The sequence below is a fragment of the Caretta caretta genome, chromosome 9 (genome assembly GCF_965140235.1).
Source record: "Caretta caretta isolate rCarCar2 chromosome 9, rCarCar1.hap1, whole genome shotgun sequence".
Taxonomy (NCBI): Eukaryota; Metazoa; Chordata; order Testudines; family Cheloniidae; genus Caretta; species Caretta caretta.
Genome location: NC_134214.1, coordinates 15387448 through 15415428, shown reverse-complemented (window position 1 = coordinate 15415428; position 27981 = coordinate 15387448). Strand labels below are relative to the sequence as shown.

General features: G+C 43.0%; 1 protein-coding gene across 1 annotated transcript; it reads right to left on the bottom strand.

Moving 5' to 3' along the window:
- On the bottom strand, positions 1–27981 carry NCEH1 (neutral cholesterol ester hydrolase 1). The gene is made up of 5 exons (XM_048863976.2): positions 27655–27981; positions 16154–16382; positions 12629–12698; positions 7007–7178; positions 1–5744 (listed from the first exon to the last, which is right to left on the bottom strand). The coding sequence occupies exons 1-5, from the start codon at positions 27883–27885 to the stop codon at positions 5127–5129; spliced, it is 1320 nt and encodes a 439-aa protein (XP_048719933.1). The 5' UTR covers positions 27886–27981; the 3' UTR covers positions 1–5126.

Sequence of the window (27981 nt, the reverse complement as noted above, 5' to 3'; positions counted from 1 at the left end):
TACATTTTCATCTATTTATTGATTGTGTATCACACTTGCAAATTAAATTTTATGACCTCTTTTCCCCGGCAGTGGGAAAGAAGCAGAAACTGGTCATGCATAAGATATTACATGCACCCACACCAAGTATGTTGTTCTTTTGGTTTTGAACATCTTCACAAATACAAGAATGCAAACCCAACTGGGCTTTAACTATATTTTGTTACTTGCGCAGTTTAGCAGCTTAAAAGGATTTTAACCAAGTTAACCCACTATTTTCTCATTAGCTTTTTTTTTTTAAGCGATGCAAGTCAGACAATCTTGGTGACCTTTTTAGTAAAAGATGGGTGGGGATACAAAAAAGGTCCAAACACTAATTTGGAAAACAAAGTCTAGGACAATATTTGGGAATTCAGGAATAGTCAGTACTCCCCCTCTGGAAGTCGGGGCCCTTTCACATGTTTGTACTTGGACACCCAAAATCACTCGTCAATAGCCCGCTCCCTGCCCAGGCTCAGCTTCTGGGGACAGGAGCTGACTCTGAGCATGGCGGGGGGCTCCGGCGCACTTGGCTGCTGCCCCCAGAAGCTTAGCTTGGGCAGGGGGCAGCCTGCTGCTGCCGCAGCCAGGCGCTGTCCCAGTCAGCCGCTGTGCTGCACCGGGCACAGTTCCTGGCAGCGTGGCTGGAAGAGGAGAAGCTCTGGTCCCGCCCCTTCCTCTCTCCATCCCAGGCCGGCTGCTGGGGGCACTTGACCCTACTGGAGGGTCACTTGACCCTTTGTGCCCCTCCCACGCATCACCCTTGCTTGGTTAGTGAAAGCAGGACCTAACTACTAATGGTTCTATTAGGTTAATTTCTCTTTGGTTTCCCAGTGTACAGTTAAGTCCTAGACTGGTGCTTTCATGGTCACCAGAAACACTCTCCTCTCACTATGGATGAGGAGACCTAATTTGTGTAGGGGAAAAAAGCAACCTACAAAAAGTAGTTAATAGTATTGGTCTATTTTACCAAAAATTCAGCAGGTTACTTAGCATGACTTCTAAAAGAAGTTTAAAATGTTTTTAGATAAATATAAACATTTGAAATATATAGGATTAAGTCCAATATCTGTACAAGGTAACAATGTGCTAAAAGCCCCAACTCTCACTGAAATGAATAAGGGTTGAAGAAGCTCAATACCTCCCAGGATTTAGGCCTGTCCAAATGCAGCTCTTCAAAAAATGTGGAGTCATTGGAGTAAATCAATGTATTGTAACACGGATTTTCCTTAATCTCTTCCAGACAAGAATCAGATTTGCCTCACTGTACATATTGGGCCAAGTTGGACTCTCAGCTGAGTTAGACTGGTGTCAGTGCAGTTACTCCAGTTTAACTCAGAAGAGAATATAACCTGTGAACTTCGATCATGGGAAAAACTAGAGCAAGGAGGCAAGAAGTAGAAATACAGAGGAGAACAAGCCTATGGCTTACATCAGGCTGATGTGGAATTTCTGGAAAGTGTCTTGTGCTGCTATACTCAACTAAACTGTTTCAGAGCCGGAATCCTGATTTCTTGTAACCCGTTAGAGGACACATTACGCAGCTTTACAACTCAGTACCATATACTTGTTACTTAGCTGCAAGGTAAAACTTGTTCAGATACTTTGATATAACAAGTTGCTGCTGTTGCTTCACCTTCATATAGTGCAGCCATTGTGGATTTCACATCAAGATGGCGATGACAATGAATAAATTCAATCCAGTTATCTACTTGCTACCATCTTCTGTGCTAAAAATTTAATATGCTTCAGTGCATGAAGGAACTTTACAACCAGCTCCATGACTATATATTCTAGCTGTGCTATCCATGTCACTACAGTTAAAATAGATCAGTAGTTCCATTATAACTTCATATTAGGGATTTATAACTGCCATAAACATATGCAGGGCTAAAACTTTTGCAGACAAGTCTTGGGGCCAATTTTCTTATTATAGAACACAACCCCAAATTTACAGGGCTATTAACCACTTGGATGCTATTTTGTAGTACTATAGCAACTTTAGTTTTCTAAAATGCATTTTATAAGCCTGTAGCTGAGTGTACCTTAAGCTATTTTGGTACTAAGATTTATTTTTTGAAGTACAAGGTCTGATCCAGAGCTCAATGAAGTCAATGGCAAGACTGCCATTGATTTCAGTAGAGTTTGAATCAGGCCCATCGCCATAAAGGCCCTGAAATAGAGCTAAATGAAATCAATCGAAATGTTTTCATTGACTTCAGTGGAGTTTGGTGTAGTCCCTATGTTAAGATTTGCAGGCTAGCTTTCGAGTGTACACAGTAGCATTGAAACTAAAACCCTGGATCCATTACACTCCTGAGGGGGGGAGCTTTGAAATCAAGATCTGAGTCTGAAGCTTCCTACATTTTGGGATATTTGGATACACTAGCCAAATTTTGCTCCAATTTACATATATGCAAATCTGAAGTATCACCACTGAAGGCAATTAATCAAAACCAATGTAACTGAGAGAAGAATCTGTGTCAGTGGTTTTACTTGGCCAGTTACTGAAATTGGCTTGGGCTGTGCACTCTGTGTGAACCTACAGCCAGAGATCAGTTTCAAGCTCTCATGGTTCAGCATGGACTGGGGCCCTCTCTTGTTAACCTTTCTTAATACACACAATTATAGCAACATCCTGTTGTTTCTTGCTGTGAACCCATATGAGACAACCAGGTCATTCTGCCATTAGCTCCCAGTCTATATGTGCATATACTAATGAAAATGGACCTCTAAATATCCATTTTAAAAATGTGGAAGTCAATCTGGTCCATCAAGTACATGTGTTTAGAACCTTCCCACAGAAATCAAGTACAAAAAAGGCTCTATTTTAAAATGTTCCATAATAAATTGACAAAAGCCAGGAAGGTGCTTACTTTAGTGCTGTAAATTTGCAGAGCACTGTAAAGCTGAGCCAGAGAAATAAGTTGTCTTTATCAGAGGGCATGTACTCCAATGGCCCACGCTGGCATAGTACAGAACAATACAATACAGAGACTGAAGAATGGGAAAGTTTAACAGAGTCCCTTGTGGTATCACAGTGCCTCATTAACGTTTACAAATGTATCTTCAACACCCTTGTGAAGTACAGAAATATGACTCCCTCTCTTACAGAAGAAAGAACTGAGGCACAAAAATGAAGCAAGTTGCTCAGTCACACACACAGTGGCAGAGCTCAGAACTACTGAAATCAGCTATCCCAAGTTAAAGCATTAGACTTAGATCGCAAGACAATTGCTCTTTCTGTTTTAGCTTAGAAGCTCCTGGCTTTTGTCAGTTTGTCACAGCTTACATTCAATAACAACAACAAAAACAACAAACATTATGCAAAATACACACTGTTGTAAGTAGTTTCCATGTCCTTGTCTTAACTTCAGTTGTGGTTGTCTGGCTATTTTAGAGAGGAGCTCAAGTTGCAGAACCTGATTCCCCAGTAGCATAGGCTATTCATATCTGGGATTTTGGTTCCATCCATGAGAGCGAGAAGATCCAGCTGCATAGTTCAGTCTGAATCTGGACTTTTAGGGTAAAGCTCATCTCTAGTGATTTTGCTTGCTACACAGGGGAAACTTCCTCCAAAAAGCATGGAGGACAATGAACGGAAGTTACAAGCACAGAAGAGACTCAGTGAAGAACAACTGTAAATGTTAAATACAAACATCAGTGCAAACCACATAGAGGGCTTTTTTATTTGTTAGTATTTTCATATTTTCTCTGAAGTGGCCATAAAGCTGAAATTTTAAAGGCAGGCATAGTCACAACCTTTGGCCAAAAATGCCATCAACTTTAAAGATGTAAATTCACAAATGGAATCTGCATTTGGTGAAGTTTCCATTGGTCCATAAAAGCTTGCACACCGCTTTGTCTGTGTGTAGGATCAATGTCTGTTAAAGTCAACAGAAAGGACCTACACAGGCTTCATTCTTTTTTACAATTTTTTTTAGCGCTGTGCTTGTTTCAAAAAAGGACCAGATTCCAAAGTTGTTACATTTTGGGGGTAAAAAGCTTGCTTAGCATGCTTTAAAATGCCTTAAAGTTGGAACTGTTTTTTAAAAAAAGCTATAAATCTGTGTGCCTAAAGGCCAGCACCTAAATCCATATTTAAGCACCTAAATAAGTGGCCTGATTTTCAAAATTGATGAGCACCACAGCTTCCCTTGACTTCAGTGGGATTTGTAAATGCTCAGCGCCTCTCAAAATCAGGCTACCCTTATTTAAGTGCCTAAAACCGAACACCTGTTAACTGAAAATTGTGGCCTTGGTGCCTAATGTTATGCATCCAAACTTGAAATTTTGACTAATAAGAATAAGTTTGAGGAACACTGATTTTCTTGTTGAGAACTGCTCAGTGTTCATTCACCATGGTTGCAACTGATGTCGCATCTGAATCTACAATGGATTAGTTTTTAATGGCGCGACAAGGTTGGATGAGACCAACTTCTCTTGGTGAGAGAGACAAGTTTTTGAATCACACAGAGCTGCTCTTCAGGTCTGGGAAAGGTACTCCGAGCGTCAAAAATTTAAATTCATTACTCAGCTAGACACTAAAAACCATGGACTGAACAGAGACACTGGATTTGTGGCTTATTACAACAATCTGTAACCCACTAACCTCCTCTTTTTGTCCTGTGACTGCAGAGATGTTAACGGGCCACTCTACCTTGAATGGTCCCTTAGCAAATATGCTAACTATTTATGAAAAACCATTTGTTCCACCTTGCATTTTGCGATGACCCTGGGAGTACCTTTCCCACCAGAGCTGAAGAAGAGCTCTGTGTGGCTCAATAACTTATCTCCCTCACCAACAGAAGTTGGTCCAATGAAAGACATTATCTCACCCACCTTGTCTCTCTAATATCCTGGGACTGCCCTGGCTACAACTACACTGCATACCACAGTGTTTAATAAATATTTAGAAAATTGCTATGCTGGACAAGGCTAATCAACTACTAACCAAGTAGTTAGTGACACACTACTTCTTGCAACAGAAGCTCTATAACATAATCTTGAACAAATGAACTTAGCCTAAAAGTGCACAACTTTTTTCTTTTTGAAATAGTGAGCTTTAAATTGACTGTTCTGTGCCTTCTAGAGAGGACTCACTTTCTTCACAGGTTTTCAGCAAGCCACTTTATGTAGCTGTCTCTGGTCCGATGTCCTGAAGAGAAATTGGTAGGCCAAATAGTAAAGATCATGCAGCCATGAAAGCAGTCATCAAAGTGATCAAGTGTGACCTCCACACCTGCACTCTCCAACCGTTTGGCATACATTATTCCATCATCTCTCAGGACATCATTCTCGCAAGTCAGGATGTAGGTCTTTGGCTGAAGCTGGAAAATTTCTTTTTCTGCTAGCAATGGAGCTGCACGTATGTCAAGTAGTGCAGGTATTTCCTGGATGATTTCGGCCTTCCCTGTGGGTTGTATCACAGGTTTGTAATTCTTTTTGAACGTTGAAGGCAGGAGAGAAGTCCAGTTCAGACGTCCCCTGAAAGAAACAGCCTGGCTTATGTCGAGGGAAGTGTGGTTGTTGATCAGCATCGAGGGGGCAAAGTCGTAGTTACCATTGAAATAGTCTATCCAAAACTTCACCATGATGAAGCGAGGAAGAACAGGCATGTCAGTGTTCTGCTGGTATGAAGGGGTGTTAAAGTCCAATGCCTGAAGGACTGGATAGATTAAAGCCTGCAACTTCAGTTTGTTGGTAACACTGTCATCTAGACTAAGCTGTAGGAAAAACACAGGACAGAATCCAGATTGTAAAAAAGCGGTCACTGCTTATGCTGTATCTGATCTTACATCACTGGTTCCACTGAAAGGAGTTACAATTCATTCCCCCAAGAGGAGAGAAACCACCATTTGGTGTTTTATGGACAAATGCTCTGCTGGTGTAACTCCGCTGCAGAGAATTTTGCTCTTAGTCTGGAATCTTAACAGTTTAGATCTGATTCTGTTCTCACCTGCACTGCTTTCACACCAGTGATTTCAATGGAGTCATAGCTGATTCACACCAGTGTAAGTGAGAAAAAGGCCATGTCTACCCTAGCAAGTTTATAGTGGCACAGCTGTACTGATGCAGCTCTATGCAGATTGGAGCGAGCTCTTCCGTTGACATAATAAAATCACTTTAACGAGCGGCGGTAGCTATGTTGGCAGGAGAAGCTCTCACGCCGACATAGGGCTGTGCACACTACCACTTATGCCAGCAAAACTTTTTTTTTCATGCCCGGGAGCAACGTACATTTTGCCGGCATAAGTGTTAGTGTAGACATGGTGTAAGACATGCCATTTCCCAATAAAAGGGCTGCTCTCTTGGGTGTTCGTCCTAAAGAACTGACCTGATTTGGTAATTGCCCCTTATTGATTGATTAATGGCAATTGCCCCTAATTAAGGCCCCAGGCTGCCTTAAAAATTCCAACCAGATCAAATTCAGACTAATTTAAATTAGAAATACATATGGTATGAATAGCAGGGAAAATAGATTTTTCCTACAATTGAATTCAAACTCTTCTGTTAAATTGTCTTCCTGTGAGGAAAAAATGCCATTTCATTAAAAAAATTATTTCCCCTTCAATTGTATTAAAAGAAATAAGTTCATTTTCAAAGACGGGCAGCTGCAAAAATTGCTTATTCACAAAATAGGGAACTGAATTTAGGAATTATGCATTTATGTGCCCAATTAGTCACTTATGCAGGCAAATAAAGGATTCACTAGCACAATGGGTAAGGTTGGTACCTAAATTGCACTTTTAAAATCTGGCCCATAACAACTTATAAAAGCAGTAAGACATTCTAGCACTGCTTGATTCAGAAATAATTGACAGGTCTTACTTGTGTCTAGCAGCTGGCTTTTACGGGGGACCACTACCATTCTATCTCTAAAGCTAGTCTGTCTCTTTGTGATGATGCAGCACAAATAATCTGTCTACCCATGTGCACTGCTGGAATATGGATTGTTATTGTGATAGATACAGACAATGGATTTTACCTGCTGGCACACAGCAGCAGCCAGATTTCCTCCTGCGCTATCACCAGAAATTGCAATTCGACCTGGATCAACTGAGTATTTAGCTAGGATATCAGACTGCAGAAAATACTTTGTTGCACGTAAAGTATCGTGGAATTGCTCAGGGAAATGAACCTCTGGTACCAGCCTGTACCTACAAAAGAAGAAAGAGGCTTACGTAGGATAATCATTATATGCAGAAAATGTACCTTTCTAGGAGGACTATTATGTACTATCAGGTGGATAGTAAAATGCAAAAATAACTTAGTTTAAATATTATGGTTGAAATATTTCATATTTCACACTTAAACAGTATTTAACTGCCTACATGTTGTTATTACAACTCTAATTCTGAACGTGTGATGCTAACTCACTGAATATGAATAAATTAGGAAATTGTTAAGTGGAACTTTTAAGTTATCTCCCAATAGAGGATCTCAAAATGTGCGGATTCATTCATTAATGTTTTTATCACAAAACCTGTAAAAAGCAGGTGGTGGTATCTGTTCGGTGTGGAGGCTGAATACCCTGCTTAGCCCACATGGGTACGGGTAAGCCATGTGTCCCCAACAGAATAAGGATATGAAATCAAAGTTATGGAGTTCCCTGTCCCCTGCATTTGTAATTATAGTTGGTGGACACAACAGTGGAAACATTTAACACAGCTACAGCATATGCAACATGAAATGAATGTGGGCCAGGAATAATAATAATACCTAGCTCTTATCTAGTGTTTTTCATCAAAAGATCTTGAAGTGTTTTACAAAGGAAGTCTGTATCTTTATCCCCATTTTACAGTGGGGGAAACTGAGGCATGAGTGAAATGACTTGCCCAAAAGCATCCAGCAGACCAATGGCTGAGCCAAGAATAGAATGCAGCTCTCCTGAATCCCAGTGCAATGGTGTATCTGTTAGGCCTCCTTGGTCTTCAAAAAACAGTGGGAGATGAATGATTTTTCAGTCATTACTTAAACCCTTGGGGGTCTCAGGGTTTCTCTAGAGCTGTGTAAATACCATTGACCCAAACTGAAATTTGCGGGGAGGAGGGGAAAGAGGGGATTTTTGATAATCAGGATGAAAAGTCAAAAGTTTTTCAGTATCTTTAAAGCTTTCTCAGGACAGGAAAAAACTGTTTCCCGTATTCCTGAAATGTTCAGCTTAATTTAATAGAATCATAGAAATGTAGGGCTGGCAGAGACCTCGAGATGTCATCAAGTCCATCCCTCTGTGCTGAGACAGATTAAGTATACCATCCCTGACAGGTGTTTGTCCAACTTGTTCTTAAAAACCTCCAATGATGGGAATTCCACAACTTCCCTTGCCATCAGCCCATGAGCGGCAATAGAAAAGCTACCCTTTTCTCTAGTGTTCACAGCAGGCGAAGAGTCTGGTTTCTTTTGTTTTCCCTGTTAGGATTGTTGTGAGCAACTGGCCATTCTGAGCAGTCGTTTCTGCCGAGGCAGAAGTTAGCATTTGTTCTCTCCCAACTTGTGAGCCAAATCGGAATGGTGGTATTATGTGAAACAAGTTTGCAAGTCAAACTTGTGCCAGTAGGCAGGGTTGTAATATAAATGTGTCTAACTGCACCGGTTGGAAATGTAATGTTTCCTGACATTTTAGATCCGCAGAAAAAGATGGTCAACTCCTCCACTCAGGAAGCTAACAGGATAGCCTTGGACATTGCTTCCTAAAGTTGTGGCTGTTACAGAAAACACCCTCAGAAAGATATTCTTAATCAGTCAGCCTTTTGTTCTCTCTCCCCAAAGTGATCTATTGTATTTAAAAAATCTCACAGGCCCTGCAAACTTGGTTTTGTTCCTAGAGTAGTCTTCGGCTGATACTGCAAGCAGGCTGCTGCTTGGAAGCTACATCATCCTCAACACTAGGGCACCAGGAGTCTGTCTGGTGGGTAGACATGGGGTTGTGATGACCCTTTCTCTGTTGTGGGATTAATTTGAGGCTTGCAAGTCAGGCTGAGTCTTTTGACCATGTTTTTGCCATGGAAAGACAGGCAGCTGATTAAAAAGCACCTTCAAAACTTGCTCCCTTGTTTATCATGCCAGCCTGGCAACAGCAACGCAGGCCCTTGTGTCTAATAATAATAATAATTATACTTAGCTCTTATATAGTGCTGTTCATCAGCAGATCTCAAAGTGCTTTACAAAGGTCAGTAGCATTATCCCCATCTTACAGATAGGGAAACTGAGGCACAAAGAGGTGAGATAATTTACCTCTGGTCACTCAGCAGGCTAGCTGTACAGTCAGACATAGAATCCTGGTCTCCTGAGTTCCAGTCTGCTGCTCTATCCACTAGGCAACACTACCTCAGTAGGTGGTTTTTGCGATTCTTATTCTCTTAAGCCTTGTATAGCTTAGTATGTAAAGGTGTGTTGCTAGAATGTTAGCTAACATGTGCTAACCAAAATGACAGGCCTCAACTCTACCAGCTTAGCATACGTTAGAGGCAGTGTGTCTTGTCTAAGGCTAGCTAACACCCTTTTAAATTCTAGTCTAGATACGGCCTTAACTTTCAGCCTGCTGAGGATGCTCACTGATTTGATCTCATTAATCTTGCCCTGTGGGGTTTATTGAATATAATGTGGTGGACTGACTAACACTCTTAAATGCTATCTCCTGTATCCAGGATAAGAATTGATTCACCGTGAAGCACGTGCCTTTGCATAAAACGAAACGTGTGCTATATTAGATCATACTCCTATATTCTACTGACTGACTGTCTTGCATCCAACAGAAATTATATGTGCAAAATAAATTTCAGGCATAATATTGAGATAAATAAGAAGTTTTTCAGATTCTTAAAACTATTTAGGCTTTAGAAAGTAATCTGTTTATTACATTAGATAAAGTAAGATATGATAGGCCTTTGGGAATCCCCTCTACAACTGGATAACAGATTGGGTATGCAACATTCAAGTGAGAAGATGTGCAATTAAACTAATGAGAAATCAAATTAGACTGCACTGAGTACAAAAGGCTTGATTGACAGAGATAATGGTTGGGTAGAGAAGACAAATGGCTCACCAAAACAGGCAGGATTACAGCATCATAAACAAGAAAAGGAATAATAAGGGACATTTCAATATTGTGATAGCCACTTGTCTGCAATGGCTAACATCTTGCTCATTTATTTTTGTGTTTATTAGAGGAGACAATTAAAAGGAGCTGGAAACAACTACCCTTAAATTATATTGGAATGAATACTGTACCAGTAAAATCAATTCTGCATAGGCTGTAATTTGTAATGAGGCTGTAATTTGATCATGAGAATTGGCAAATAATCTCATTAATTCAGTCACTGGCCCCACTCTTCTGTCAACTTTAATATTTTCATTTACAAAAGAAAAGTGCTTAATGCAACCACTCAAATTTCCCTCTTCTGGTTTATTAGAGTAGCCCATTAATGTACTTAGCAACTTAAGAGGGTTGTTAAACTAAGACTCCATAAGGTAAAGAGAAGGGCTAAATTCACCACTGCCTTCCAGCTTGTGTAGTGATTTGCACTCGTGCAAAGTGTGTGGCAGTTATCAGGTGAGGCACACATCCTGGCAAAGTAATCTCTACACTTGTGTTTGATACCATCACCCTCAATGAGGGCTCTGCCATCATGATATTTTATTATGCTTGATCACAGAAAAACCTGTTGGTAAGAAACCTGACCACTGTGAACATACCTTTTGTGCTATTACTCTTTCTAATTCTCAAGTTACATACATTTTGCCTTTAGATATTTGCCCTTGACTGATCTAGTCTGCCTTTCCATCTGTCTGCTCAGTTCCTTATATTCTCTCCTACATTCTTCCATCTCCAAGCTATTCTCTTTCACTCTGCACCGTTTTTCCACTAGTTTATACACCTTCTCAGTTACCTACGGAGCACTCCGACAGTGACATTTCAGAATGTGTGCTTCGGTGGTTTTGAGCATAACAGTTTTCATTTTACCTCCGTATGTTGGGATTGTTCTCCTTCACCTGTCCCAGTGACTCAAACCCATTGTGGACTGAAGTTATATAATGGTTGTTGATTTTGGATAAGTCCAAATGTTGAATGTCCTATGTTTAAGTTTTAATTTTGTTTCACGCTAACAGCTGATGGTCTGCACCAGTCTGCACTCAGGAAAGTCTATGTTCATTGTGTACTTGATCTCTAGTATAGCTGTATCATTACATAGTTGATTTGGTTCTTTGTGATACCGTCAGGTAAGCTCCATGTGTGGACAGAAAAAGACTAATGCCTATGTTAGAAATATTATTTGAGAGCAGCAGATCCTGATGTCAGAAATCAACACATGCAAACTTATGTACTTTGCTCACATTAGGTGTAGAGATGGCAATAACCCTGAGAAAGTTATTATGGAAGGAATGGTAGCAGGGATGACAAATGAGGAAATGGATGGTATGCTGCAGATCACTGTAAGGTCAGCATGAAGTTAGAGATGGATTGTGAAGACTTCCAAAAATTCTGTTCTGATGTCACCAGTATTCAGACATGAATAAATGGAGGTACTTACTTTAAGTGTTCGGGTGAGGTTAGATCAATGTATCAAGTGTCTTTTTTTGTGGAGGAGCGGGCACAGCAGGAAATAGTCTCCACTGCATGTTTTAGTTAAGCAACAGTGGTAAAAATCAGCTACCAATTGAAGTTCTATACCAGGGATCAGCAACCTTTAACACGCAGCCCACCAGGGTAAGTCCCCTGGTGGGCCAGGATGGTTTGTTTACCTGCCACATCCGCAGGCTCCCACTGGCCACGGTTCACCACTCCAGGCCAATGGGGCTGCGGGAAGCGAGGGCCAGCACATCCCTCAGCCTGCACTGCTTTCCGCATTTCCCCCATTGGCCTCGGATGGCAAACTGCAGCCAGTGGGAGCCACGATCAACTGAACCTGTGGACACGGCAGGTAAACAAACCGGCCCGGCCTGCCAGGGGGCTTACGCTGGCGGGCCATGGGCCAAAGGTTGCCGATCCCTGTTCTATACCATACCTTAATTGCTTCTAAAAGAACGAGAAATATCCTTAGTTCAAATCTACCTCACAAATCTCAACCTCCTGCTGGGAAGCACAATGACAGTGACCACTGAGAGAGACAACAGTCCCATCTGCTGACTGGAGAGATTGAGGGATAGGTATTTCTCTCTTCCTTCAAAGGGTGAGGGGGTTTGTGTGTGTATATAGAAAGTGTGTCTGTGTTTGTATTGTGATCTCGATCCTGCAAGCACTGATGCACACGAGTTACTGATTCATCTGAGTAAACCCACAGTTTTTAATAGGATTACTCGTATGCATGTGTTAGCAAGATTGTGGCTTTTTAGTTCCAGTTAAAGTGGTTCCCCCTCACTCCCTTTTTACTATGTACTTTTAAATGTCCTGTACTATTGAGAGTGCCATTATCTCTTATAATGAGAACAGAATTCAGATACCATTCTAATCCACTGTCATTGAGAAGGGCACAAAATACCAAGTCCTGCTAAAGAGACTTTTTTCAAATGAAAACCTTTTAAACAAGTCACGACAAAGAAAAAAGCAATTAACTCATTCATAATGATCTATATTTCTAAATACTTTAAGATTTTGTTGATTACTCACTCAACTGAGACAATTACAGCATTCAGAGATTCTGCCATGATCCTGCAGAGATTGTTATAGAAGCTTGTTCCTGGGAATAAGACGACCAAACGTTAGTGGAAGACAGTAAATTTTGTGAATATGCATATTGTACACAGCTTTACATATCTTTAGATTCATAAGAAAAACAGCAAGCACTTATATTCAATCCTGCAAAAACCCCTGACATTATAATAGACACTCATTATTATCAGTAAATCTTTATGCAAATGTAAAGAAATGGAATGGAATGCAGTCAGTGTATAACAGCAGGTACCATGATCTAATGGAATGAACACAGTTTGTGCACTCTCTTCCTGGCTTTGCCATCAACTTATTGTGTGACTTCAGGCAAGTAACTTCACCTCTCTGCCACAGTTTCACTTACCGCTACCTAACTACACTGGGCTGTTCTGAGGATTAGTGTCTGAGAAATGCTATTTTTGTGCATTTTTGTCATTGTATATGTGGTCGTGATATTATGCATGCTGGACTTGAAACTTTCAGTTCCTACTCAAGGTAGTAGTCCTATTAAAGTCAATGGGACTGCTCACCTGTATCAGGGCAGCAGGTTCAAAGCCATCTTATTTCTCAGGGTGCTAATTTTCTTTAATTCTATGCCTCTTCAGTTACTGAATAGGTATTTAATGGTGGTGGAGGATATAACAATGTATTAAGCATCTCTTTAAAGTACACAGTCTTGATATTTAATATTTAGCAGTAATATTTCTACCACTAATTTTTACATCTCAAACTGCAATAATGTGGTTAGAGTTACAGTGATCTGAGTGAAGCACTGTAATTCTGAAGCACACACTCTGCCCCTTGGGAGTGCTATGCAAGTGTTACTACAGAACCAGTGCAGCTGACCAAGTTCTATAAAGCATCACTAACAGCTACCTATGACAGGTCTTCCTAAAGACTGCACTGGGCCACCGGGGGCGGACCAGTCATTGTGACCCTGGAGGCCACGCCCCCTCTTGCCTGCTGTACGTGCTCCAAGTGGAGAACTCAGATAAAAGGAGGCAGGCCAGTTGCGGGAGTGGGGGTACGCTGCTGGCTCTTGCAGAGGTACCTGCAGTGCCCCTGGCGGTAAAGCCCGGGGACCAGGTCTACCTGCCAGCTGCCGTGACTACCGTGGAAGCCGAGCTGCCACCTGTTGAGGAAGCTGCTTAAACTACGGCCCAACCCAGAGAGGCATGAGGCCTCTAGACTGATTGTTTACCGTCCCGGGGCTGCATCCTGTTTGCTGCTTCGCCCTGCCCAGGGGGCTAATTCCCTAGTCTGTTTGGTTGTTTGCTGTCCCAGCCAGAGGCTGCCAAGCTATAGACTAATTGCTTACTTTGCCCCACGCAGGGGCTGCAGCCTGCTTGCTGCTTTGCCCTGACCAGGGGGCTAAATCCAGAGACTGTTTGATTGTTTTGCCACTCAGAATCCACGGATTTCCCGTTTAGGTGACCCCGTCGGGGAGCCAGGCCACAGGTGGCTGAAATCAGCCATGTAACAGGGAAGCCAACGACCGAGTGGCAGAGTGGACTACCCCCATACTGGACTGATGGGGGCACCCCAGCTTGATCAGCAAGGCCCCGCCGTTACAGGGCTAATTGGGAGAATTCTGTGAGACTAGAAAGGTAGAGAAATTTTTAATGGGTACAGTTACTAATTATGGACCAAATAGGCTGGCATTTCCAAAAGTGCCTACGTGATTTAGGTACACACATCCAACTGAAAGTCAAAGGCACATCTGATAATCCCACCCATAATCGTTCTTCACACTAAAACTGTCATAGGGTTAAGCAGTAATTAAATCTGCACCTTTCAACATACAATATGCTTTATTATCCTCTTGGAAGCACAGAAGATGAAGAGGGCATGGCCTTCAATCTTCACCCCAACCAGGCAGATCTTAAGGACACCCACAGGGAGTGTTTGCGCTCACAGCCCCGCACTGAAGATTCTACTCCCTGACAATAGTGTGGCTGGATTAGTGGCCAGGCTATCACTGTCTACAGCTGCGCACTACCTTCCACATTCATAGCGTGTTAACTTAACACCACTCTAGGCAACTTTGATGGCCAAGGCAGTTTTCTGCTAAAAACACTGGTTTTCTAAAGGAGTAGGCCATGCAAAGTGCCTGGTCTCCACCTCCCTCTAGCTGCCTCTATCCCCTGCAGTCGCACATCACTCCAAATACGTGTAATTTAGAGCCAGTCAAAAAATGGGAACATTTCCACAAAAAGCTTCAACATTTTCAACTACCTATGAGGTGATTCTTGCAGAAGGATAAACTGCTGCCTGGGGCTTAGGCAAAATATATCATGTAGCCATCAGTCCCTAATCGTTTGGTCAGTGTTTACTGTCCTCCGTGGCATGCAACACAGAGACCATGGTGACCTACACCAGTGGTTTTCAAACTGTGGGTTGTGACTCAGTACTGGGTCAGGGGATGTAAGACACTGGGTCATGGAGGCTCTGGTCAGCACTGCCGACCGGGTCGTTAAAAGTCCCGTCGGCGGTGCTACCCGGCTAATGCAGGCTAGTTCCTACCTGTTCTGACACCCGCTGCACCCCAGGAAATGGCCAGCAGCAGGTCTAGCTCCTAGGTAGGGACGCCACAGGACTCCGTGTGCTGCCCCTGCCCTGAGCACTGGTTCCTGGCCAATGGGAGCTGGGGGAGAGGGGAGAGGTGCCTGCAGGTGAGAGCCATGCAGAGCCGCTTGCGCGCCTCTGCCTAGGAGTCAGACCTGGTGCTGGCTGCTTCCGGGACTCAGCGCGGTCCACAGTGCCGGGACAGGCAGGAAGCCTACCTTAGAACCCCTGCTGCACTGCTGACCAGGAGCCACCCAAGGTAAGTCTGCGCCCAAACCCCACACCCCAATCCCCTGCCCTGAGCCCCCCCATACCCAGAGCCTCTTCCTGCACCCCAAATCCTTCATCCACAGACCCTGCACTCCCAACCCAGAGTCCTGACGCCCTCCCGCACCCCAAGCCCCTACCCCAGCCCAGAGCCCCCTCCCACACCCTGAACCCCTCATTCCTGGCCCCATCCCGCAGCCCTCACTCTTGTACCCCAGCCCTGAACCCCTCCCACACCACAAACCCCTCATCCCCAGCGCCATTGGGTCGTCAGCGTCAACAATTTTCTTCAACTGGGTCACCAAAAAAAAGTTTAAAAACCACTGACCTATACCAGCTTGGTCATGAAGGAGTCCCCATAAATAACTCTCTACTCTTTTCAGTATGTGTTTAAAATAAGCTTCTGATTCTTTTGCAGCCATGTGCTGATAAAGAATGCACTTGTTTTCTGTTTCAGGATTACTTTTCTGCCTCTTATGGCGAGAGTTGGGACAGTTACTATAGATCCAGGGTTCCAGCTCTCATTAGGTTCAGACATGTCTCAGAGAGCAAAACTCTCAGCTTCTGGGTGGGAGAACAGCTTTTAGTAACACTGAATCTGCTGTGATGAGAACATATCATAATCCACTCTAATTAATGATAGACACATACTTGCACTTGCCAAAGCCCATCCTCCTCCATGGATGTAAACGACACTACGCTTTAGTGTTTCGTCTTGCTTTGGAGAAGGTTCAAACACTCTGACTTCCACTCCATCAAAAAGGGCGTCTGTTATCTTAATGTGTTCAGAGGACGAGGGCTCCAGCTTGTCAAAAGTACCAATCACATAATTCAGAACTCTCAAGTGATGGCTGAGTCTTAGACAGTGAACCAGGTTGCACTAGGGAGAAATTGAGGAGTGGGGGAAAAAAATAATTTGTTACTCACAGGCTTATCCTACTATGTTGCATTAAATATCCTTGCAATTTTCTTCAAATGACAGTACCTGTAACTAGACAGGCAACAGAACTTAACACCCATGAGGTAATGATGTCAAAGCCTTCCAAAGTTATATTATGACAAAACTGTGCCACTCAAGGAATTCTCAGGGCATGTCTACACTACAAAAAGAGACCCAAGGCAGTGAGTCTCAAAGGCTGGGTCAACTGACTTGGACTCCCGGGGCTTGCACTACATGGCTACAGTGTAGTTGTTTGGGTTTAAGGCTTAGCCCTGAAACCCAGTGAAGGAGGTGGGTTTCAGACGCTGAGCTCCAGCCCGAGCATCTATGCTGCTATTTTTAGCCCCATAGCGTGACTCCAAATCAGTTGACCTGGGATCTGAGATTTCCTGTCCCAGGTCTTTTTTTTTTTTTTTTTTTTTTTTGGCAGTGTACACATACCCTCAGTTGTCTTAATATATATTTTGGGAAAAAAAAGCACCATGAGCACTTGGAAGATCAAGATGGTAGTGGGACACTGAGACACTCCACCTTGAAAAACACAGTTAGATAGAAAAAGAATCGTCAGGAGTGGGTAGCACGGTAGCAGTGGTTCTCAACCTTTCCAGACTACTGTACCCCTTTTAGGAGTCTGATTTGTCTTACGTACCCCCAAGTTTCACCTCACTGAAAAACTACTTGCTTACAAAATCAGACATAAAAATACAAAAGTGTCACAGCACACTATTACTGAAAAATTGCTGACTTTCTCATTTTTATCATATAATTATAAAATAAATTAACTGGAATATAAATATTGTACTTACATTTCAGTGTATAGTATATAGAGCAGTATAAACAAGTCACTGTCTGAATGAAATTTTAGTTTGTACTGACTTCGCTAGGTCTTTTTATTTAGCCTGTTGTAAAACTAGGAAAATAGCTAGATGAATTGATGGACGCTCTGGAAGACCTCTGCATACCCCCAGGGGTACACGTACTCGTGGTTGAGAACCACAGCACCATAGGACCCTTAGAACTGCTGAACTGTGTGTCAATTTCTTCCAGTAGAGGGCAGTAATACACATATACAGTAGTCATTTTGTTATATTATTACAATTAATTTCTGCATTTCTCATAGTGTATTGGGAAAGTTTAGGTGTTAATAAAATCCCATAATCACAAACTTTTCTACACTTCCAGTGAAAATATGAACCATAAAGATCCAAATTTTCTTCTTCTGACTTTACTAGTCTGAATTGCATCACCTAGTTGTTAGGCAAGAGTTAAAAATTCAGTTAGCAGCTGAGACAGAAACCTACGTAACTAACAAACAGAAATACCAGCGGTCCAAGGATAGTGGTAGCTGTAAACACTTGATAGACTTACATGGTCAGATGTCCGCACAGTAACTCAGCCTCTTGGTAAGAAAGAACAGTACAAACCCCTGCACAGCTCTCCGGATATCTGTGAACACTCATCCCCCCACCCCTTCGCCTTAAGAATAGTCACAGATAAATGATGTAATTAAAATAGCTTCTATGTGTATGTCCTGCTCCTGTCATTATCATGTTAAATGTTCTCTCCCTCTCTCTGAAATAATGTTTGTCTCTGTAAGTACGAAATAAATGCAAATAAATTAATAAGAAAAGGTATATAATTGGTTACTGTAACACTATACTTTTGAAGCTGTTTATCAGTCTTTCAGGTACCTTGAATAAACCTCTTCAGTATTGTCTGTGCTTGCCTGATTCTAGGGGAAAAGAATCTCCTTGCTTCACACAGTAAAGCCTGCCTTGCTTTCTACAAGCTGAAAGAGTGTGAGTAGCTCACTCAGTTGGGGCCTCTGCCTCAGTTTATTCTTCCCTAAACTGATTGCAATAATACCTGCCTTGTAGGGACAGTGACTGTGAGGCTTAATTCATGTTTAAAAAGCTGTGAAATCCCTGGAGAAAAGGTGCCATAAGTGTATTCTTCTTCTTGTGTATAAATGATTCATCCTGAAGTACAAATCTTTTTACTTTCAGTAAGTTTCTTCGAGGAGAAATCTCAATTACTGAAAACAAGACTGAGAGCAGGGAGTTTGTGACTGAGAGGCAGGAATTGGTCTCAAGGGAACATGGTGGTGCTTGCTAATCAGCCCATCTGTGTTTGCTGACTGAATGTTTAGCCTCCTAGGATAAGATCAGAGCACTAGAAGCAGAGCGGGATGGGAATTTATTTCTACCCACTGAGCCCTTTGTTGAGATGCAACAAGAAAACCAGCACTGGCCTAACTTTTTACCTATATATGGGCTTCAGGGATGTCTATGCTGCAGTTGGGAGGGTGCTCCCAAGTGCAAGTAGACTGACATGCACTAGCTCTGCTTGAGCTAGCGAGCTAAAAATAGCAGTGTGGCTGTGGCAGCTCAGGAAGAAGCTTGGGCAAACCCACCCTATCGACTGGGGACATTCAGGTGCCTAGCCCAAGCTCCTGTCCATGGCCACGCTGCTCCTTTTAGTGCACTAGCTTGACTAGACCTAGAGCATGTCTGTTTACCTGGGCTGGGAAGTATGCTCCCAGCTACAGCACAGACATACCCTCAGGATGCAATTCTGGTATCTGACTTCTTGTACTTTGTTTACGCATCTTGCCCAGAGAGGATAAAGGACCTACTACTACCAGCTAAGGGAGATCCCCTTCAGCCGAAAAGGTAGAGAACTGTTTCCCAATGTACATACGATGTATATAGTAATTGTGCTTGCAACACATCATATTTTTCCCAGGCATGCTGTGGAAGATCCAAGAGGGGATGTGGAAGGGAGATATCAGGCCAAACCACCCAGTGCACTATGATAATGAGGCTACTAGTGGGTATTTTAAAAAAAATAGATGGGTTGGAGGGGAGGTCTTTCACTATTTTGGAAGGCTGACCGCTTGTCCTGGCTGAGGCATGCTAGAAACCAGGAAGGAGTCTGAGCCCCTTTTATAATTATTCCCAGCAAGTCAGAGTGTTGAGCTGGGAGGTAAGGGGAATGGTTACCAAAAGCCATGGGAGCTTGATACCCAGTAACATTAGAGGAAGTGTCAGAAGTGATATTTTACTTTGTGAATAGACCATGGATAAAATTTTCAAAAACACCTAAGTGACTTATGAGCCTAAGGGCTTGTCTGCTCACAAAAGTTTTACCTCTAACTATACTGGTGAAGTTGCAGCAGTAAACACATACCCTTAGTGTGGATGCCATTATACTGGTCTTTTATCTGGAATAACTAATCCTGCATGGGAAGGGGGGCTAAATGATACTGGTATAAGGTATCTTTATACCAGTAAGACTGCATCCACACTAGGGGTTGTACTGGTATAACTTTAAAAAAAAAAACACTAAAATAATCACTCTCCCTCCCCCCAATCAAAATAGCTATACCAGAATAAAAATTGGGTCGAGACCATGTCTCAGGAGAAAAAAATCAAAGGTCATTTAGGCTCCAAAGTGCCATTTGGAAATGGGTTTTAATACTACTAAGTGTTAATCTTTTGCTGATTTTTCCAATTCATTTTAAGGATGTGTATTTCACAGATTATCAGAGGGGTAGCCATGTTAGTCTGTATCCACAAAAACAACGAGGAGTCCGGTGGCACCTTAGAGACTAACAGATTTATTTGGGCATCATCTTTCGTGGGTAAAAAAACCTACTTCTTCAGGCATGCATCTGAAGAAGTGGGTTTTTTACCCACGAAAGCTGATGCCCAAATAAGTCTGTTAGTCTTTAAGGTGCCACCGAACCCCTTGTTGTTATTTCACTGATTGTTAATAAAAAACTGTCCTTTGTATTTACTACATCTCTGCACTGTTATTTTCCCTGGTCACTTTCCAGTGGTAAGCCTGGGAGCCTGTTACTGCAGGCCACAGTGTCAAAGCTTTCAGAGGATGGATAGTTTAACAGAAGCACACTATTCCTACAAATACAGAGGGATAAAGCCCATCTTTTTGTTCTGTGTATGTCCAGCAACTAGCACAATGGGGGCCTCGTCCATGACCAGGACTCCTTGGCGCTACGGTAATATAAATAATATTTCAGAGGAACTCCATTGAAAGAAGGATTTGTTGCATGACTGCAGATTCCTTGTCATGGAGGCTTTATTTCTTTGGGGCCATAAATCTAATCTCCCACCTATGGTACTTTACAAAATTTAGATAATCAATATTCAGTACAAATATGCGGCATTAACATTAATCCAACTGGTGTATAAAAAAGCCCCTAAACCACCTTCACTACATGTGCCTTTAGAAAGAGACAGGCTTTGAAGTATGCCTAATTTTATAAATCTCAGCTTCAATGGACCAAGGGGGGCAATCCACTTCCAAAGCTGAGAGGCACTGACAAAGGATGCCCTCCCAGCAGCCTGTTTAAACTGCGGCAGTATTACGCTGTGAAAGAGATGGCTTCTCAGGAAGCCAGGTTCCAAAATGTTTATGGTTTTATTGACTGAACACCAGCTCTCTGTGTTTAAGAAAGCCCTCCCATTAAAAAGAATACAAAAAGTATCAACTCAAACCCTGGAAATGCTGAATGCACAAGACAATTTGTACCTTTGAATTTCAGATCATACTATTCTCCCTCTGTTCCTCCCATAGGAAAATCCAATTCAAGGTTGAATGCAGGAGGGTTTCACTCACACATGTTACATTAGGGTAAATGTAAGTCAATGTGGATCAGAGAACTACCCCCACGCTTCCTTTGAGGTTCAAAGAAGTTCAGTAAAGTTATGTAATGCTTTGACATCTAGCTGCATTGACTTCAGTGGAGTTGTGCTGATTTACACCAGCTGTGATCTGACCCTTTGTGGGTCTTGTGGTTGTTCTGAGAGGTTATTTTTTAGCCAAGGAAATTTTGTGAAACCGTTTTTCTGCCTGATCTGCTGTAGTTCAACAACCAGCATGTTCATAGAATCATAGAATATCAGGTTTGGAAGGGACCTCAGGAGGTCATCTAGTCCAACCCCCTGCTCGAAGCAGGACCAGTCCCCAACTAAATCATCCCAGCCAGGGCTTTGTCAAGCCGGACCTTAAAAATATCTAAGGAAGGAGATTCCACCACCTCCCTAGGTAACGCATTCCAGTGTTTCACCACCCTCCTAGTGAAAAAGTTTTTCCTAATATCCAACCTAAACCTCCCCCACTGCAACTTGAGACCATTACTCCTTGTTCTGTCATCAGCTACCACTGAGAACAGTCTAGATCCATCCTCTTTGGAACCCCCTTTCAGGTAGTTGAAAGCAGCTATCAAATCCCCCCTCATTCTTCTCTTCCGCAGACTAAACAATCCCAGCTCCCTCAGCCTCATAAGTCATGTGTTCTAGTCCCCTAATCATCTTTGTTGCCCTCCTCTCCAATTTATCCACATCCTTCTTGTAGTGTGGGGCCCAAAACTGGACACAGTACTCCAGATGAGGCCTCACCAATGTCGAATAGAGGGGAACGATCACGTCTCTCGATCTGCTGGCAATGCCCCTACGTATACATCCCAAAATGCCGTTGGCCTTCTTGGCAACAAGGGCACACTGTTGACTCATATCCAGCTTCTCGTCCACTGTAACCCCTAGGTCCTTTTCTGCAGAACTGCTGCCGCGCCATTCGGTCCCTAGTCTGTAGCGGTGCATGGGATTCTTCCATCCTAAGTGCAGGATTCTGCACTTGTCCTTGTTGAACCTCATCAGATTTCTTTTGGCCCAATCCTCTAATTTGTCTAGGTCTCTCTGTATCCTATCCCTACCCTCCAGCTTATCTACCTCTCCTCCCAATTTAGTGTCATCTGCTAACTTGCTGAGGGTGCAATCCACACCATCCTCCAGATCATTTATGAAGATATTGAACAAAACCGGCCCGAGGACCGACCCTTGGGGCACTCCACTTGATACCGGCTGCCAACTAGACATGGAGCCATTGATCACTACCCATTGAGCCCGACAATCTAGCCAACTTTCTGTCCACCTTTTAGTCCATTCATCCAGCCCACGTTCAGGGAAAGGAGCAAACAGGTCTTGCCCAGATTGTTCATGTTAGCTCACATTCTCTCTGGATAGGGAGCCCACATGTCCAATAGTTAGGGCATGTCCCTGTTTCGTTTCACAGAAAATTGTTTTGCAAATCTGCAGCTGCCTGGCTACCTGCAGGTCTATCGCATGCTGTCACCATACCCTGCTCCCATGAGGCCTCCCTGCAAGCCCCACCCATTACATGAGTGATGGAGCCAGCCCACTCCCACTTATGGGACTTACTGTTGTCAAAAAACAATCAAAGGGAAGAAACCTACCAAGTTCACACATTCCTGTACATCAGGGTTTAGAGAGACTGAACAATTTCTGTTAGACCCAGACACTCTTTTTATCTTAATTGTGCTTAGTGCTTAGCTACCAAAGTGACAGGCGCATTAGAAATATCTTTGATATATGCAAAGATTCGTTATCATTTCTAGGGACTGAGAATGTGCTGGTTACTAAATGAGAAAGTCTTGTCCCCTGGACTTTGCAATCAAAATCTACGGTATATGGAATCAGAGACTGGTTCTGACTCTGGGCACGTCTGGTTGTGGCAAAGCTACTGCCAACTCAGTGTCTGCAACAGAACTCCCAATGTTGCTAGCACCTTTGGAGTTTAACTATTGTGAGCAATGGCTGGGCACTTAGGGTATGTGTACACTGCAATTAAAAACCCACGGCTGGCCCATGCCAACCAACTTGAGGTTGCGGGGATCGGGGTGACAGGCTGCTTAACTGCAGTGTAGACATTCAGGCTTGGGGTGGAGCCCAAGCTCTAGGGTCCTGTGAGGGTCCCAAAGCTCGGGCTGCACAAGCCCCAACATCTACAGCGCAATTAAACAGCCCTTTAGCCCGAGCCCTGTGAGCCCATGTCAACTTACATGGGCCAGCTCCTGGTGTCTAATTGCAGTGTAGACATATCCTTAGAAAACTTCCTGAATGGAAGCAGGGCCACAGAGGCTTGGTTTGTGTTTGACAGGGTGAGGCACAGCTTCCTGGCAAGCACCCAGCAGAAATAGGAGTGGTGAGCATTTGTGTCTCTGTGAGTATAATCACTGCCGAGAGATCACAAGGCCCTGAGGCTATGTATGAGTTTAATCATCTGAGGACTGTCATCCTTGATTGATTGTGGAGAAATGTGCCAGTCCCTTCCTCAAAGCATGTCACTTTTGCTTCCTTCCTCCCTTTCTTTGTAATCACACTCCCTATGTCTTTCTTGTATTTCTGCATTGCATCTACATGCCCTCTTCTTTATTAATCTTTCCTGTACCAAGGTCAACTTTATTGACCTTATTCCTTAGCCCTGCCCAAGCTACAGTTTAACTGAGTTTGTAACCAGTTAGGGGCCTGGCTGGCTCTCAACATGAGTTGTGCTCGCACCCCGTGTGTTTAAAACTTGATTGGTATCTGGATTTCCCCACCAGGAAGTTTGCCAATACAGCGGGAAGCATTAGACTGGCATAATGGTTCTACACTGCCCCCTGCCTCAAAGCCCCTATATTAGGCTCTTGCTGGGATGAGTTGGAGGAGGAAGGGGTTGTGGCAAGAGCAATCATACTTCAGTTGTTCTGAGCTATGGATGTGTGGGGAGCGTTGCAGCTCAGTCCTAAATTACAGCACCCCTGAACCAAACATCAGCCCAGGGTCACAGCCTGCTGGCATGTTTATCTTTCACCACAGTTCACCACAGTTACTTTGCTGTGTTGGCACGAGAACTTGCCAATGTTTGTGTAACCAGTTTGACTGGTCCTCCTTACCCAGAGCTCTTTGTGGTAGCACCCTAAAGCAGATTGCCATATGTGCAGCTGATGCCATATCTTTCAGGCACTCTCATCTGGCAAGAAAGATTAGGATAGCTGCCCATACTTTCCTAGAATGCACTTCTTACAAAAAAAACCTCATGGTTAATCAGACTGATAGGCAGAAAAGTTGCTGTGTGGACATAAACTGACCCATGTTTCTTGTAACTGGTTACACCCACCATGCCTGTAACACGCAGCAGAATCTTGGTTGTAGTGTGGACAAGGCTTTAGTCTTTATACTTTCTCTTCTTTCTCCCAGGCTTTTGGTTCTCATATTAACTTTCTGTCTCTTCTCTCTTGGTTTCTTTCTCACTTTCTCCTCTGATCTCCCTCACCTTCAACCTGTTCCCCCTTTCCTCTCTCATTCTCTGCCACACTCCTATTCCTTCTTACTATCCCACCCTGGTGTTGTCTCCCCCCATGCCAGGAATATGTTGCCAATTGAAAGTGAGAGAGATACAGAAACACACACACATGCTGACCTCCCACAATCCCGTGCTCTGACACAGCAAGGACAGTGAATTAATATAGTGAATTAATATAGTTAGAAAGTAAACATATCATTTCCACCAAGAAACTGTAATGTTTAACTGTCACACTGTCTTTATAAAGTTGTTTTAATAACATGGCTTCAGAATAGTCGAGAGGACAGTTAGGTATTATATGATTAGAAGCAAGTAAAGTCAAGTTTCAGAGTAATAGCCGTGTTAGTCTGTATTCGCAAAAAAAAGAAAAGGAGTACTTGTGGCACCTTAGAGACTAACCAATTTATTTGAGCATAAGCTTTCGTGAGCTACAGCTCACTTAAAGTCAAGTTCATGCTCTTGGGAGAAAAGGTTAGACACAAGAACTCCAGAGATTTTAAAATCAGAACATTTAGCCAGAAAAGTATTACTTCAGTCTGCAATCAAACCCCTCGGGGATATTATTGTGATAAACAGTAACAAGCTGAAAACACATTCAGGAGTAGGTGAAAGTTCAATGGACACATTTAAAGAAACCTAAAACCAGTCAGTGTTGTAACAACCACTGAGGGAGCCAGGGGGAAATTTAGCCCTACTGAAAGTATCCTTTGTTGTAAAAACTGACTCTGAAAATAACTGCCATGGCTTGACTTTTATAGTTACCTCTTCAACTACTCACATTGAGTTTTTGGTCTTTCAGGCTCCCATTTTAAAGACAGTCCCCCATTCCTGAGTTCATGCTGTCACTCAGCTTTGGAAAGCCTCCTAATTAATATCTGCCAAGCACCTTCTCCCTCTTTGCTCCTTAAAACAAACTCTTGAAGGCTCAGCTGTACTGTGATGTGTTCCATCTATGAAGACTACACTACACTCCATATTTGTTCTGTATTGTACTCACTTTTTACTTTCTTTAGAAAGTAAACTCCTGTGGGCGGGGACTGTTTGTTGTTTACCCAGTGTGCAGTACCATGTATTTCTCATGTTACATAAATAAATAATATGGTGGAGACATATGGAGTTTATACCCTAATAGTAACATGTACACAAAGACTGATTAAATCAAGAGCAGATGTCTTTCTGGAAGATATGCTGTCATTCAACTAGAGGTTATGGGCGTGATGCAAGAATTACAGAGTGAAATTCTATAGCCTATGTTATGTAGGAGGTTTAAGTAGATTATCATCACATGCCTTCTGGCCTTAAAAATCTATGAACTGATTATGATGGATACTTACAATCCAACTGCTTTAGACACTCATACGGAACACATGAAGGGGCCCAAACATGTAAGGTGCTGAGCACCCTTAACTTCTATTGAAGAATGGAGCTATTTTGGAGCACTTTCATGTCATTTGGCCAATGCAATATGTCATCTATTACAAGGATGTGTGAGAAAAACAAGATTTTTCAGTTCACCCCCATGTAGACTTTTTAAAATGGCAGTCTTGGTCTCCACACAAAAGCTAAGACACATCATTTAAATGTTTTTAAATTGCTATAAATTGGTGTTTTAAAAGGTGTTTTTCACCTATGCAGTTTTATAAAATGAAGCACTACTGGCAAAAATAGTTTTTTTAAAAGTGCCTCAGCATATATGGCAGGGTAAAACCCTGATTGTCGCTATAAAAAGATTAGACTATATTAGCAGAAGAGGAATTAAATTCATGTAAAACCATGATGTGAAACGTTTTGTAACCCCTGGTCTGCATGATGTCACCATGCAAACACCAGAACAAAATTTAAAGTGGGGAAAAGGTTAGGGAGCCTCTGAAATGTTATTTGGAAAACACAGTATAACAAATACAGTGTCCAAAGGTAGACTCCTCTTGTTTATTAGTGCAAGCCCAAATACTAATTTTACTCGACTTGAAAGACTTTCCCTCTGCTTTCAAACTCTTCCACACTACATTCTTCATGGAATATGATGGGTAAAGTGCTAGGATAAAAGCACTCAATTTGTTTCTTCTCTTAGGAAATGCAGAGAAGGCAACATGTAATAAACTCCATACAAAAGATCTCCATCATCTAGAGAGAGGGAAATACATTGCATCTGAAATCCCCAAAACCTTATGCTTCTGGATACGTGAGTGGGATTAAGTAAAGCAGAGATCAACAACAGCCCCTTCTCGGTTATGGCATGCAGGAAATGTCTACGACTGCGCGGGGGGCTGTAATGAGGTTAGCTGTCCTCCTTACCTGCCTGGAGTAGGGACTGACTACCAAATGCTTTGATTCTACAATGGAGTCAGCCCATCACTTCCCACTGTCAAATGATTCAGGGGGTGGGGGTCCTAAGGAACTGAAAAGGGTTGGTTTTGTGCTGAGCAGTGGGAAGAGCCTTCGCTCCGAGCTGGCTCCCCAATGTCACAAGGGCAGCCGCAGCCTGGTAAACAAGGTAAGGACCGACCTCATGCTTTTGAAGTGGATGGGCCGGTGGGGCATTTTCCTCCCAGCTGATATGTGTGAGAGGGAGAGACAGAGAGATCCGATTTTGTTTCTAGATGCCGGGAGTCCATCAGCCACCGCAACTACATTCAAGGGAGCAAAAAGAGCTGGCACAAAGAGGTTTCTTTGGCATTTCTCATTCATTGAATGCAAAGGCAGCGAGGGAGGAAGAGGGAGCGCTTGCTGCTGTAAATCAACCGACCAATTAATCCAAGAGGCGCAGAGCCGTCAAACAGCAGAACTGATAGCGTATTAGCATTGTACTTTAAAGAAATCAAGGTCAGATACATTTGCAGAGCTAATTTCTGCCAACTCGCTCGGAGGCGCCTTGGCGGCGGCAGCTGCTCCAAAAGGCTGAGACGCCTCTCCTCTCTTTAAAATCAGTCCCTGGACACACATGGCATTTCCTCAGCTGACTGCAACGGAGAGAAATACAAGGGGCGTGTGGGGGTGGCGAGGGAAGGCGAAGAGAGAATAAAATTGCATGGATCAAGCTTACCATTTGCTGGGTTGCCCTGAAAGTGGCATCCAGCAGCATGAGCTTCCAGGGATCCGACACTGTGCTGGGTAAGGGCAGGTACACATAATAGGCTGTCAGGGCTACCAACGCAGTCAGCAAGACAAAGGCTGATTTCATGCTGGACCGGTGCCTTCTTTGCTGTGTACAAGCACAGACACTGAAGCAAGTTTTTTCTGCCTCCTGACAAGTTTGCTGCAAGGTAGCTCCCATTCACGGCTTTCATAACCTTCACAAGCCAATCAGAGGACGCGTAAAGAGGAAGTCTAGGCTTTTCCGTCCCCCTACATCGGTGTCCTTGCAATTGTT

Bases quoted from the DNA above. Each gene is read 5' to 3' on its own strand.
- NCEH1 (XM_048863976.2), bottom strand. From the start codon at position 27,885: ATGGGAGCTACCTTGCAGCAAACTTGTCAGGAGGCAGAAAAAACTTGC. The intron at 7,179-12,628 runs GTGAGTAATCAA...CTTCTTTTGTAG, and splicing joins GCTGTAATTGTCTCAGTTGA to GTACAGGCTGGTACCAGAGG. The intron at 5,745-7,006 runs GTAAAATCCATT...TTTTTCCTACAG, and splicing joins CTGCTGCTGTGTGCCAGCAG to CTTAGTCTAGATGACAGTGT.